The following is a 14,433-nucleotide window of genomic DNA, read 5'->3' on the forward strand; positions in this document are numbered from 1 at the left end:
ATGGTCACCAGAATACGAGAAGAGGAGAAAATTCCCCAACAGTGGAAAGAGGGTATCATATGTCCCATATATAAGAAAGGAGATAAGATGGAGTGTGGCAATTACAGAGGGATCACACTACTTAATTTGGGATATAAAATATTCTCTAATATACTATTCGACAGAATACTCCCAATCATACAGAGGGAGATGGGGCCATACCAATGCAGATTCCTACTACAACTACAGGAAGTCAACTACAGATCAAATATTCACCTTAAGACAAATCCTGGAAAAACAAACAAATACGGGGTTGGCATGCATGACCTCTTTATAGATTTCAAACCAGCTTATGATAGCATAAATAGAGAGCAGTTATATCAAGCTCTAGATGAACTGGGAATCTCGAGTAAGTTGGTAAGGCTGGTGAAAATGACAATGAGTGAAACACAAGGTAGTGTAAGAATAGGAGGAATGGTGTCCAATGCATTGAATATTAAAAACGGAGTCCGACAAGGAGATGCATTGGCATGTCTTCTCTTTAATGCTGCCCTGGAGAAGGTAATGAAAAACGCAGATCTTCTGAATAGTGGGACGATCTTCTATAAATCAGTGCAGATACTGGCTTATGCGTGTGACATAGATATAATAGCAAGAACTCAAAAAGCAATGGAAGAGACATTTACAGCTCTCGAACAGGCTAGTAGGAACATGGGGTTGATTATTAATGAACAAGAAACAAAATATATGGCAGCTGGAAAAGCACATAGAGAAAAGATGCCAAATGCAATAACAATGGGCAATTATACGTTTGATAGAGTTGAACATTTCAAGTACCTGGGCTCGACAGTTATGCATCTAAATGATACCTTATATGAAATTAAGCAGAGATTAATGCTAGCCAATAGAGCCTATTTTGCCCTAACAAGACTTCTATCCTCAAGGTTCCTGACTCATACCACTAAATGAACTGTCTATAAATCACTTATATGACCATTGCTTACATAAGCCTCTGAAGCCTGGACATTAACAGCTAAAGATATTAACACTGGATGCATTTGAAAGAAAAGTACTTAGAATAATTATCAGCCCAATCTGTGAAAGAGGAAGATGGAGGAGGAGATACAACCATAAGTTGTATATCATATATAAAGACCAACCCATCAGGAGGATAGTGGAAATCATCCAGACTGAGGTGGGCGGGACATGTGGCTCGCATGAATATTACAGAAGTACCAAAAAAAATATTACAGGGAAAGCCAGGAGGGCAGAGAGGACATGGTCAACCAAGAGCCAGATGGAAAGGTGCAGCAATCAAAGATCTTAAGAAGATGGGCTATAGAAACTGGAGGTTTTTGGTAAAGGACCGAGAGAAATGGAAGGAAAGTGAGGAAGAGGCAAAGGCTCATCATGAGCTGTAGTGCCAAGAAAGAAGAAGAAGACTGAATAGAATTGGGGAGAAGAGGAATTGGTGGCACAACTTGACAAGAAGAAGGGATCGGTTGGTAGGACATGTTCTGAGGTATCAAGGGATCACCAGTTTAGTATTGGAGGGCAGTGTGGAGGGTAAAAATCACAGAGGGAGACCAAGAGGTGAATACACTAAGCAGATTCAGAAGGATGTAAGTTGCTGTAGTTACTTGGAGATCTTGGTTGCACAGGACAGAGTAGTGTGGAGAGCTGCATCAAACCAGTCTCTGGACTGAAGACCACAAAAACAACATTCTTATTTGTATTTGCCGTCAGAGTTATCGGCCGTTTTAGCAAATGATGTGCAGGCTGTTGGCCGCGTTTTACTTTTTATATGTCGTACCCATATGGCGAAGTACACTTAATCTTTAGTTCAGGACCTCCATTTCTCTCATTTCTGTACGGCATATTTTATAGACCTTTCTCCTCTTTCCTGTTTTTAGTTGTCTTCTCTTCCATCAATTGGGATTTACATGTAGTCATTTTTCACTGCTCTCTTTGTCTTCGTGTTCTTCACTCCTGACATGGGCATTTATTACCCTTGTTGTTTTTGCACCCTAAAACAAAACAAAACAAATGTCAGTCTGACAAGACTGCCAGTGCAGTGTTGGGAGGTATAGCGTGTATCTGGGGGGGGGGGGGGGGGGAGGTGATGAGCAGGGGAGGGGGAAAGATGCACGTGGTCGGCACATAATGAGAGTGACGGCATGTGAAAATGGAGGAGGTGATAGGACAGAAGGAGTGGGAAGTGATGGATGGAGGGTGTGAGGACAATAGTTTACCCCAGGTTGAGGCCAGGTTAATTTCAGCAGCAGAGAATGTGTTGTAAGGATAATGTCCATCGGTGCATTTCAGAAATGCTGGTGATATTGGGATGGATCCTGATGTCCCTAGTTCTGAGGCAGCCATTGCAAACAATCATGTAATATTCAGCTGCATGTTGTGCCATAACGTAGTTTACTTTGCTCTTGGCCACAGTTTGGTGATGGCTGTTCATCCTAGTGGACATCTGGTTGGTAGTCACACCAATATAAAAAGATATATAGTGGTTGCAGCAGAGCTTACATAACACATAACTGCTTTCACAGGTGAACCGACATTTGATGGGGGTAAGATAAGCCTGTGACACGACTGGAATAGGAAGCACATGGTGGGTGTATTCGGCAGGTCATGCATCTGGGTCTTTCATGGACATGAGTTGCAGTGAATACTTGATGGAAAGTCTCTGAAATTGTCTGACTCATTCACCCATAAGCTCTGACACAGTGATCCCATCCCTGAAATCCAACATAACCTCCAATACCTGCTTAAGGCCTTATCCGTGCACATCCACCTTCTGCATGCTGCCCAAAACTGGCAAACCTAACAACCTTGGATGCCCCACTGAACTGGTTATTGTGCTCCCTACTAAAAGGATTTCAAGCCTCATTAACAGACACCTCCAATCAGTTGCCCATAATCTAATCTCCCACGTCATAGATACCAACCGCATCCTTCACCGACTCTCCATCAATCCTAACCCTTTACTTCCTGGTTCCCTGTTGGTCACTCTTGATGCAATTTACTTATGCACCAACATCCCTCATGCCCATGGTCTAGCCACAATTGAACACAACCTTCCACAATATCCTTCAGACTCCAAATCCACTACCTCATTCCTCATACACAAAACTAACTTTATCCTATCCCACAGCTACTTCTTCTTTGAAGGGAAGATATATAAACACATCTGCAGCACAGTCATGGGCACCTAGCTGACACCCTCCTATGCCACTCAGTTTATGAGCCATCTATAGGAAACATTCCTAGCTTCCCAAAACCCCAAACTCCTGATGTGGTTCAGGTTCATTGATGATATCTTCATGATCTGGACTCAGGGCCAACACACCCTATCATCATTCCTTCACAACCTCAACACTTTCTCTCCCATCCGCTTCACCTGACCCTCCTTAACCAAACATGTTACATTCCTGGATGCCAACATCCTCCTTTCTGATGGCTCCATCCACATCTCCGCTCACATTAAACGCGTCAACCACCAATAGTACCTGTATTTTGACAACTGCTATTCCTTCCACACCAAAAAATACCTCTCATACAGCCTGAGGATAGTGTATCTGCAGTGACCAGTACTCCCTTTCCCAGTATGCTGAAAGCGTCACAGACCTTCACAGATTGGCACTATACTCTGGACCTAGTCTACAGATAGTTTTTCTGTCCTCTCCCCACACACCCCCAATTCTCCCACCAACTCAAGAGCCAGCTACAAGAGAGTGCCCCCACCATCACCTAGTATCACCTTGGACTGTAATAACTGAACCACATCTTTTGTCATGGCTTTCTATCATTGTACCCTGAAATGAAGGATATCCTACCAAAGATGTTGCATTGCCCATTCAACCTCCATAACATCCTAGTCCATCCCTATGCCACTCCCAATCCCAACCTCTGGCCACAGGGATCATATACCTGCAGAAGACCAAAGTGCAAGACCTGCCCAATCCATCCATCCACCCAGCACTTCCTATTGCAGTCCTGTCACAGACTTATCAAAGGCCAGGCCACCTGTGAAAGCAGCCACGTCATATACCAGCTCTGCTGCAACAATTTCACAGCTTTTTATATTGGTATGACCACCAACCAGCTGTCCACTAGGTTAAATGGAATTAAATAAAATGCTAATCACAACAAGGATAAATAGCTGCTCACCATAAATATGAGAAAACGAAAAGACTGTTACACATTAAGCTTTCAGGCAAAGTCTTCATCAGAAAAGAAAAACACATATGCAAGTGCACTACACACACACGACTGCTACCTCTGGCTGCCCTGCTTGCATTGTTGTATTGAATTATACTAAAAGATACAATATTCTCAGATAGGTCTAGCCTGAGCAGCCAGAGATGGTGGTGATGTGTGGGTGAGATGTGCTTACTTGTGTGAATGTCTGTATGTGTTTTTCTTTTCTGATGAAGGCTTGATCAAAAGCGTAATGTGCAAGAATCTTTCAATCTATCTTTTCTATAATTGTTGATAAATAAAGATCAGAAAGCACTCCCCATGGCACAGTATCTCTCCAAACCTGCTGAAAAGTTTTGTTGTGAAAAATATTCCACATATTTTAACAAGGAATAGATAGTGAGCAAAGGGCATTGAAAACATGATCATTTGTCAGTGCATTGCCTATGTTCCTGTCAGCAATTTAGTGAAATATGAAGTTTATTACAACTGCATTCACCATGTTATCAGCTTCCGAAGCTACAAAAAACACCAATTGTGCCAAGTTTTTGATACCACATATCATAAAATTGACAAGTCTGATTGTATAATTGTTTACATCACTGAAAAGAGTGCATTTCAATGTACCAGAAACACCTATTTTCATTTTTGTGTTATTTCAGTTAAAATGTGAAAAAATTGCTTACATTTTGGGACTTACAGTATGTTTAATTAAATACTATTTCCTAATTTAGTGGCCAAATATTTCTGTTCCCCGTTTCCTTTATGGAGTGAGTTTGGAAAATTATTACACTGAATTATTGTCGACATTTCAAGTGAGGTTACTGTCCAGCATTGTAACGTAGCCACTTGTCTTAGTTATATCAGCTGTGGATGTGTAAGAAGATCAGTTAAATCTTTGCAGTTGTGAAAATGTTCATGATATTTAGCTGTGTAGCAAGTTTGTAAAGATCTAAAAACTGTGAAAGGATTTTAGAAAAGCAGCTGCTTAATTTGTAAAGTAGTTTATACTTGGATGGAGCTGCACATACATGCATTCATCATGAAGCATTGCTCTTACACAAATATGAATTATTACAAAGGTCAAGTTTTAACCATTTTGACAAAAGAATCGTACAAATTGAAAATGTCTGTTTTCAGTTACTTTGTATGTTTGTCTGATCCAAAATCAGATCTGGAAGAGTGCCTGTCATCTAGAAAAGATTTCTCCTCAAAGAAAATCCTACAGGTGACATTGATGGGACCAATATTACTGAAGGTGTTAACTGTTGCTGGAATATTGCCACTGATTTCAACCAAATGCTCCATGAGTGAAAAAGGCAATGCAAAGTGGAAGGTGTATCAGATTGATGCAATAATTAAGAAAATTACAACAATTTGTGGACATAATTGCAGTGAGTTGGAGCAACCGAGTTCAAACACTTTCTTCAGAGTAGAATCATCACTACATTGCTAAGCATCAAACTAAGAATGTGCAAGTGTTTAAGCTGGTTATATTGATGTATTTTGCTGAAAACTACTCCTTTATTGCTGAAAATACAGTTAGAGGACTTCACTGGGAAAGTAGCAAAGCAGATCTGCACCCTCTCTCATTAATTATTAGGATAATGACAGATTAAAAAGTATCAATTACTGCATAATCAGTGATTGCTTACAGTATGATACAGTTGTGGTGTGTCTCTCTTTGGTCACACTGATAAAATTAATTAGCACAGAAACTGAGTCATGCTGGGGTAGCTCAGATGGTAGAGCACTTGCCCGCAAAAGGCAAAGGTCCCGAGTTCGAGTCTCGGTCCAGTACACAGTTTGAATCTGCCAGGAACTTTCATACCAGTGCACACTCTGCTGCAGAGTGAAAATCTCATTCTGATTAGCAGAGAATTGTAAAATAGTATGCTGCTTGATTTTTTTATTTTAATGTTGTTGTTGTTGTTTTCTTCAGTCCAAAGACTGGTTTGATGCAGCTCTCCATACTACTATATCCTGTGGAAGCCTCTTCATCTCCGAGAAACTATTGCAACCTATATCCTTCTGAATCTGCTTAAAGTATTCATCTCTTGGTCTCCTCCTAAGATTTTTTTACTCTCCAAGTTTCCCTCCAGTACTAAATTGTTGATCTCTTGATGCCTCAGAATTTGTCCTACCAGCTGATCCCTTCTTCTAGTCAGGTTGTGCCACAAATTTCTCTTGTCTCCAATTCTATTCAGTACCTCCCCAATAGTTATGTGATCTACCCATCCATTCCTTAGTATTCTTCTGTAGCACCACATTTCAAAAGCTTCTATTCCCTTCTTGTCTACACTGTTTATTATCCATGTTTCACTTCCATTCGTGGCTACTCTCCATACAAATACTTTCAGAAATGACTTAAATCTATACTTGAATGTTAACAAATTTTTGTTCTTCAGAAATGCTTTTCTTGCCATAACCAGTCTACATTTTGTGTCCTCCCTACTTCGCCCATCATCAGTTATTTTGCTCCTCAAATAGAAAACACATCTACTACTTTAAGTGTCTCATTTCCTAATCTAATTCCCTCAGTATCACCTGATTTAATTTGACTACATTCCATTATCCTCATTCTGAGGACACTGTCCATTCTGTTCAACTGCTCTTTCAAGTTCTTTGCTGTCTCTGACAGAATTACAATGACATTGGCAAACCTCAGAGTTTTTAGTTCTTCTCCATGGACTTTAATTCCTACTCCTAATTTTTCTTTTGTTTCCTTTACTGCTTGCTCAGTTTACAGATTGAATAACATCGGGAAAACGTTACAATCCTGTCTCCCTCCCTTCTCAACTACTGCTTCCTTTTTGTGCCCCTCGACTCTTGTAACTGCCATCTGGTTTCTGTACAAATTGTAAATAGTCTTTCACTCCCTGTATTTTAACCCTGCCACCTTTATAGTTGGAGAGAGAATATTCCAGTCAGCATTGTCAAAAGCTTTCTCTAAGTCCACAAATGCCATAAACGTAGGTTTGGCTTTCCTTAACCTATCTTCTGTTAGAAGTTGTTGGTTCGGTATTGCCTTGCATGTTCCTGCATTTCTCCAGAATCCAAACTGATCTTCCCCAACGCTGGCTTCTATCAGACTGGTAGTTCAGTAATTTTCACACCTTCAACACCTACTTTCTTTGGAATTGGTATTATTATATTCTTCTAGAAGTCTAAGGGTATTTCACCTGTCTCATACATCTTGCTTATCAGATGAGAGAGTTTTCTCATGGCTGGCTCTCCAAAGGCTATCAGTAACCCTAAGGGAATGTTGTCTCTTCCCAGAGTCTTGTTTCGACTTAAGTCTTTCAGTGCTTTGTCAAATTCTTCACACAGTATCATATCTCCCTTCTCATCTTCATCTATGTCCTCTTCTATTTCCATAATATTTCCCTCAAGTACACCTCTCTTACATAGACCCTCTATATACCCCTTCCACCTTTCTACTTTCCCTTCTGTGATTATTTTAGTATATAAGCTTATTTCAAATTAATTGCCTTAATCAGAACATGTCTTGATGTTGTAGATGCACATATGTCAACTTTGATTTGAACCATTATTGCTGTCTGTAGTTGTGGTTGTAATATTATTTTCAGCAACATTTCAAATTTGCTTGATAATTTCCTATTGAACATATATTAACAATACTTTTTTACTATCAGACAGTTATTGAAATTCAAGTTTGTTATTCAGTTGTTTACTCGGGTATATAAAATGAAATGCATCGTCTCAGAAATAAAGCACATTTGCTATTTTAGTGATGGTTCTGCTGCTATATATAGACATTTTTGAGAAGTTTCTTTATCTTTGCTATCATCAAAGGGATTTTTAACATCAGTGCATAATAGATGTTTCTTACAATCTATGGCGAAGCACTACTTGATGAGATTGGAGGCACAGTTAATGGTTAGCAGTAAGAGCTGCTTCAAAAGCTAGTAGAAAACCAAATTTTAATGCTGGGTGATTTATTCAAATTGCACAGAAAATTTGCCTGGCACTGAATTTATCTGTATCAAAAATTAGTGAAAAAACAGATCATCATTGGGAAAAGTAATTTGAAAATGGATCTGCTGTTTCTGGTACAAGGAATCTCCACCTTCTTTTGCCAACTGATGAGACAGGGCTTCTGATTAGCAGTGTACCAAATGACAGAGGATCCTTTATTCCTTTGTGACCAATGCAGGCCAGTGTACAAATACGACATACAGGTATGTTGACACTGCTGAATCCCAGTCTGATCAGTATGTTGCTTGTGTATACAAGGGAATATGGTGGATTAGAAATATCAGTGAATTTTCAGATGAAGGCAAAGATGCACTAACCAACTTTGTGCATGCTTATGGAGCTGCTTAATCCTCCTTGTGGCCTTTTAAGAAGAGATGTTTGTGGATTAAAGAGTAGATAATCTCAGTAATTCCAACTCACAAAGTGCAACTAGGATTTGCCAGCAGCAAATGTTAAAAATATCAGCAACAAATTCTGAACACTGAACTGAATTATAAAGAATTATGGTTTGGAAACTAGAAACAGTCACAAGTGTGGCTTGGGAACTATAAGATGCTCATGTTATGGCTTTGGAACCTTGAATAAAGATTTACACCCACAAGTGACTTTGTTTGCTGTTGGGTGTGGCATATTTTCTCATTTACACAATACACCAGCTGCTGCCATGTCCACCATGATACAAAGTTCTTGATGTAGAAACACATATTTGCTTACAGGTGGCATGATCACATTCACATATTCTCTCAATGCAAACCCCAGCATAAGTACAGAACTTGTGGCCTGCTGTCTAAAGAACTGCAACTTTTAACAGTCAATAAATGCTTTGAAAGTGGTTACCATTTATAGTATGCTTGCCCGTTCTGCACATTTCACCATTAATGTGAGGTTTTGAATTAAGACTAGCAGCTAAACGTAATTCTGCTCCCTGCTACAGCTGAATTAAGAGATATCAAGATGGACGAGTGCAAATCTCTTCCCCTCCAGAATGAGTGTTCACATTCTCTGCCATGACTGGCTGGAACATACTGTAACCAATCAGCATCACAGTTTACCACAGACAAAATGGTTATTTCCCTCTTCAACCAATCTCTAACTCCAAATTTACTTCAATCAGTTTCCAAACAAAATATTTCCTGAAAATCAAATAAACTGAAAATAAACTCTTCACTAGTCTTCAGGATGCAAGTAAAGATTTTGCTTCTGCAATCCCTAACTGGCTTCTTTCAACACATTGTACCTTGTAGATGATGCACTGATCTATATGATTCACTCTCTCATTCAGAATTAAGGGAATGTAAATGAAGTCCCATGCTTCTTGACAGAGTGTGGGGAATGATGTGGAAGACCCGCACTGCTGTATAGGCAAGGTCCTAATGGAGGTGGTTTGCTGTTGCCTTCCTCCAACCATAGTGGGGATTTAATGATGATGATGAAGATGACAAACCACCACCACCCAGTCATCGTGTGGTGCTGCATTCACATCCTCACTTATTTTGTCAGTGTAACAAATGAAAATAGTTGTCATACAACTGAAAATAGTAATTACTGTTTGGAAACTGAAATTTACTGTTCTAGACATAATACAGTTTAATAAACTATTTAGCTACAAAATGTTTTCAAGTCATCCAATACATATTAAGATGTCCATTTGTTGTTTTCAATAGGAAGGTATAAAATTTATGTTTTCAGGTAATTTTAATATCTCCAAAATTATTTTAATGAAAATAATCAATTATTGAAAATGTAATTGTATTGATAAAAATCTATTTATCAAGTGGTGGCAGGAGAACAAACATGTAAAACTTGTTAAAGTTTGCAAGCTTTTGGAGCAAGTGGCTCCTTCTGGTAGAAGGAAGAGGGCTGAAGATGAAAGACTCACATGGTGTAGGAAAAGGGGTAGAGTTTGGAAAAGTAGTCCACAAGCCCAGGTCAGGGGAGGCTTGTTGGAAGGTATGCATTGATTGTTGGGGGACTGCACTGGACTGCATTTGAAAACCTGGTAGCCTAAAGGTGGAAGATGGAAATTACTGGCAAAACAACATGCATGAGTTAATAATAGCGAAAAGCTAAGAGCATTGTATATGACAGAGGCAGGGGAGGGGGAGGGGGCTGAAAAATAGACAGTTCAGACAATGGAAGATGTGGAAAACTAAAAAGGAGTTAAGAAAAGAATAGTTACTGTGAAGAAATGCTGAGATCCACCTGACCTTAATTTGCATTAGTTTCTTCAGAATCAGCATTTCTTCACAGTAACTGTTCTCTCTCTTTACTCCCTTTTGGTTTTCTACATCTTTCATTTTCTGAACTGTCTATTATTTTTCACTGCCCCCCCCCCCCCCCCCTCCATCTCTCACACATACAATGCACTTAGCTTTTTCGCTCTTATTAACTCATGCACAATGTTTTGGCAATAATCTCTGTCTTACGTATTACCCTATCTTCCACCTTTAAGCTCTCAGGTTTTCAAATCTTGTAGTTCACAACAATCAGTCTGTCCTCCTTATCCCTTCTCATCCCTTCTTCTGCCACCACTTGGTGAGTAATGTTTTATCTATCCAATTACATTATATTTCCAATATTAATTTAAGTAAGATACTGAAATTGGTTTTACAGTTAACTATTGTCATTTTGAAAGGTTATATGAAATTTCATCCTGATTGATGTGTTGTAAATGACAAACTGCCTGTTGGCTTCTGTCTCGAGTTCTTCGGCTGACTGGAAGCTGAAGCTTTGACAATGTCAGCCACTCATGCTGACAAAACATCAGAAAAATCATCCGACAAACATTGGCTAAAGAACCTGAGGTAGAAGTCAATGTGCAGTTTGTTAACAAGCAGCCACAAAAGCCTTAACAATTTTGTACTGTAAATGACTTCATTAATTCATAGGTCGATGAGTAATTAAAACAATCTGTAAAGTTTAAGTGCATGGATCGGCCTGCAACCACAAGTGATAAGAGACAATAGGTGGTAACATTTCCCAGCATGGGGACTCATTCAATAGGGCACCAGAACCACTGAGACAAATCTTACAGCTATCCTAATCATCAACGCATAGTGCTATGCCACAGTGTTTCTGATTAGCTTTTCAGTGGTGTAAATGATTATAAAATCAGAGGTGTCAATTTTAAGATATGGTGTCTAGTATAAGCGAAGTATTGTACATTTGGTATGTTTGGTAACTTTGGAGGTTGATAACATAGTGAATACAATTGTGAGAAAGTTCACAATTCATTAAATTGCTGACTGGTCCACAGACAACACACTGACAAATGATCACATTTCCAGTGCTCTTTACTCACTGCACATTACTTGTTACAGTGTGTGGAAAATTTCTCACAGCACAACTTTAGTGCCATAGAACTGATTTCTAATCTTCATTTAGATTATTTCCGATTTCTGCACAAAACATTGTCAGGATGTTAATTTGGATGATCCTAGCTCTGTCATGTAAGGAACAATGACTTGCAAAGTTGAGAATTATATTGCATACTTCAATTTTAGAAGAATTTAAAATAGCGCTAGTCCTCACAACATGTGACAGATGGAGCTGAAACTTGGCTAAAATTCATTCAGGTCCATTAGATACATTCTCTACAGATTTAAATTTGGTCAAAAATGGGAGGGGGATGGGAGAGGAGAATCTTGCAGACTGAGTTATTTGACACAGAATGACCCCCAAAGTAACAAGCAGTGTATTCATTGCATGCATGCAACACAATTAGTCACTATCAGAGGCAATGCAACAATTATTTCCATGGCAGAAAATTGACACTTTGCCATCCGCACGTCTCATACAAATTTATTCGCTTGGCGCTGGCAGCGCTAATTTGGATTACTTGGATTGTCACCAGCCTTTCTTGATGTTATTGGGAGATTATAAATTGTTAAGTTTTTCCAATCTCATCATTAGTTCTTATAAGTTCTCAACGCTGTTCCCCTACTTTCATGAAATTTTGAAGATATACATACGTAAATAAATACAAAATTTCTTTGTTTCATATATTTGTTTATTTGCATTGTCTTTGGTACTTAGTATTTCTCTTTCATATGATATGCAGCAAAACAGTCTCCAAGATGTAGTGCAACTCCACAAGACTTGCACATTAAGTTTGTTGTTCTTTTTTTTGTTTTTTTGAACGTACATGGCAGTTCCTTTATTTTTGTTTATTCGTTTTGGAAATACGTAGCCTATTAGTTGGTGTTGCTTTAAGTGACGGGAAAGTCTGTCAACCGGATCATGATGAGAGGTACGTGATGTAGTGGTAACCTCCAAGTTTTGCTCCGCGCATTCGTCGTAAATAATCGTATCATCTCTCTTGTCTGCCATGATAAAAGGGCACAAGTACTTATAAAAGCAAAAAACTTGTTGATGTGTGTAACCTATTGTTACCTAAACAAAACACCAACAGAATAAAAAAGATACTAAAATGCTGTTGCCGGCCACTGTGCACTATGCTCATGACATCACTGTGGTGTCGCCGGCCACTGAGTGAAACTATGCACACGAAACTACTGTGGTGTTGCCAGCTGTTGACTGCTATTTCACGCAAGACACGACTGTGGTGTCGCTGGATCGCAGAGTGTTAATAATGAGGTCTTGCATCAGTCCTGAAAATTTTTCAAATAATGTTTCACGATGTTTAACGAGCCAGTTTGGCTCTTCTTCCTTGTTGGGGAAATGTTGAAGGCTTGTGCCCCAGCTGTGACTGTGGGTAGTTCTGAAAATACATGGAAATTATTGTAGCACATAATTACTTTTAGATTGCACTGTAACATACAGAAATTAATCAACTCACTGTAAAATATACTACACAGTGTTTAATTTTGCATTTTAATCTTACATTCCAGCATGTCTGGAGCTCGCATAACGTTACATCTAGTTCATGCACTAAAGCCTGGTCAAAAAGGAGTTGCGTCAATATGTAATGGAGGTGGTGGAGCGTCTTCAATTTTAATTGAGAAACTATAACTGCAAGGATATGAGGAAGATTGAAGAAAAAAGGAAACTGAAGAGTAATTAAGAGGAATTTATTCAGTTATCATTTTCATGCACAAGAATTACAGAGAAGGTCCAAAATTTTTAATTTTTTTGTGTCATTTTAATCACATCATTAATTTTAAGTGTTACTTTACAAAATGTACAAAGTATTATCTTTGCTAATTATCTCTCAGCACCATATTTGACTGAACCAGGTGAAAGGCAAAGTCTGTCAAGTCAATTGTAAACTGTATTTTCACCTGTCTGATTCAGTTTTGCCTTATTCTTTATTATAACAAAATGGTTTATAATTCTTTCAACTTGGTCAAGAGTCCCCTCTTGCCAACAATGTTTGAAGCTAATGTAAAAGAGCAGTCAAGTCAAATTAAAGAGATTGTAATACAACTGGCACACCAGCTTTCACATTTATCTTTGACTGCATTAGTTTTGGAGGTATTGTACTAAGTTTGTATGAGCTACTGTTTTTTGTCTTGTGTTTCATTCTTGTTAAGAGATGTGTACAACTTATAATGAAGACTGAACTGTTTTAGATGTAATATAAATGTACAGTACTAAATCCGGCTACCTGTTCTTGTCGTCATTTTTATTATTTTTGTACTATTAGATATTTTTGCGTATGTAAGGAAGCATGTTTAAAATGCAATAAAAATGATTATTCTTCTATTGACTTTTTGTATTTAAAGATACAGTGTAAGTCCCTTCTGTCTTTTGTTTGTAATACGTATTCACTGTTAACATTAAAATTCTGCTGATCTTATGTCTGCTTTGCTGTGGGCTCTTCAAAATACATCAGAATTAAATTAACCTCTTTGTGCCTGAATAAATTTCTTCATGGAGGGAAAAAGATTGAAAAATTATGTCACTTTAGAAGTATCCAAAACACTCAGGACATGGCAGCACATGTAAGAAGTGTTGGTAGCTTCATGTAGAATCTGCACCTACCAGCACTGGCACTCAAAAACAGTTAACATTACAGTTTGTAGAGTCACACTGGTGTGATGCGAATTCACGACACTGGCATTAAGAGGTTAATTCTGACAATGCACTTTGATGGTTCTCTTGATTCCCTCTTATATGAATTAAGTGATAGAAGAGTAATGAGCCTATCAAAAATTGGTAATTCCCTGCACCACAAATTATGACATCCTATGTAGTGAATTGCACACAGTAACATGTACATTCATCAGAAAATTAAATCATTTTTCCATATAAAAAAAGGAAAAAAAATGGCAGGAGGACACACTA

General features: G+C 38.5%; 1 protein-coding gene across 2 annotated transcripts in view; it reads left to right on the forward strand.

Annotated features, from left to right (window-relative positions):
* The window catches only part of LOC126456746 (acetyl-CoA acetyltransferase, mitochondrial), a 108,222-nt gene extending 94,371 nt beyond the window's left edge, over positions 1-13,851 (forward strand). For both annotated transcript variants that reach the window (XM_050092494.1, XM_050092495.1), the window contains exon 9: positions 13,038-13,851. In XM_050092494.1, coding sequence (XP_049948451.1) covers positions 13,038-13,158 — 121 coding nt within the window. In that variant the 3' untranslated portion in view covers positions 13,159-13,851. The remainder of the gene's footprint in view (positions 1-13,037) is intronic.
* The last annotated feature ends 582 nt before the right edge of the window (positions 13,852-14,433 follow it).

This window comes from Schistocerca serialis, chromosome 2, assembly GCF_023864345.2.
Source record: "Schistocerca serialis cubense isolate TAMUIC-IGC-003099 chromosome 2, iqSchSeri2.2, whole genome shotgun sequence".
Lineage (NCBI taxonomy): Eukaryota > Metazoa > Arthropoda > Insecta > Orthoptera > Acrididae > Schistocerca > Schistocerca serialis.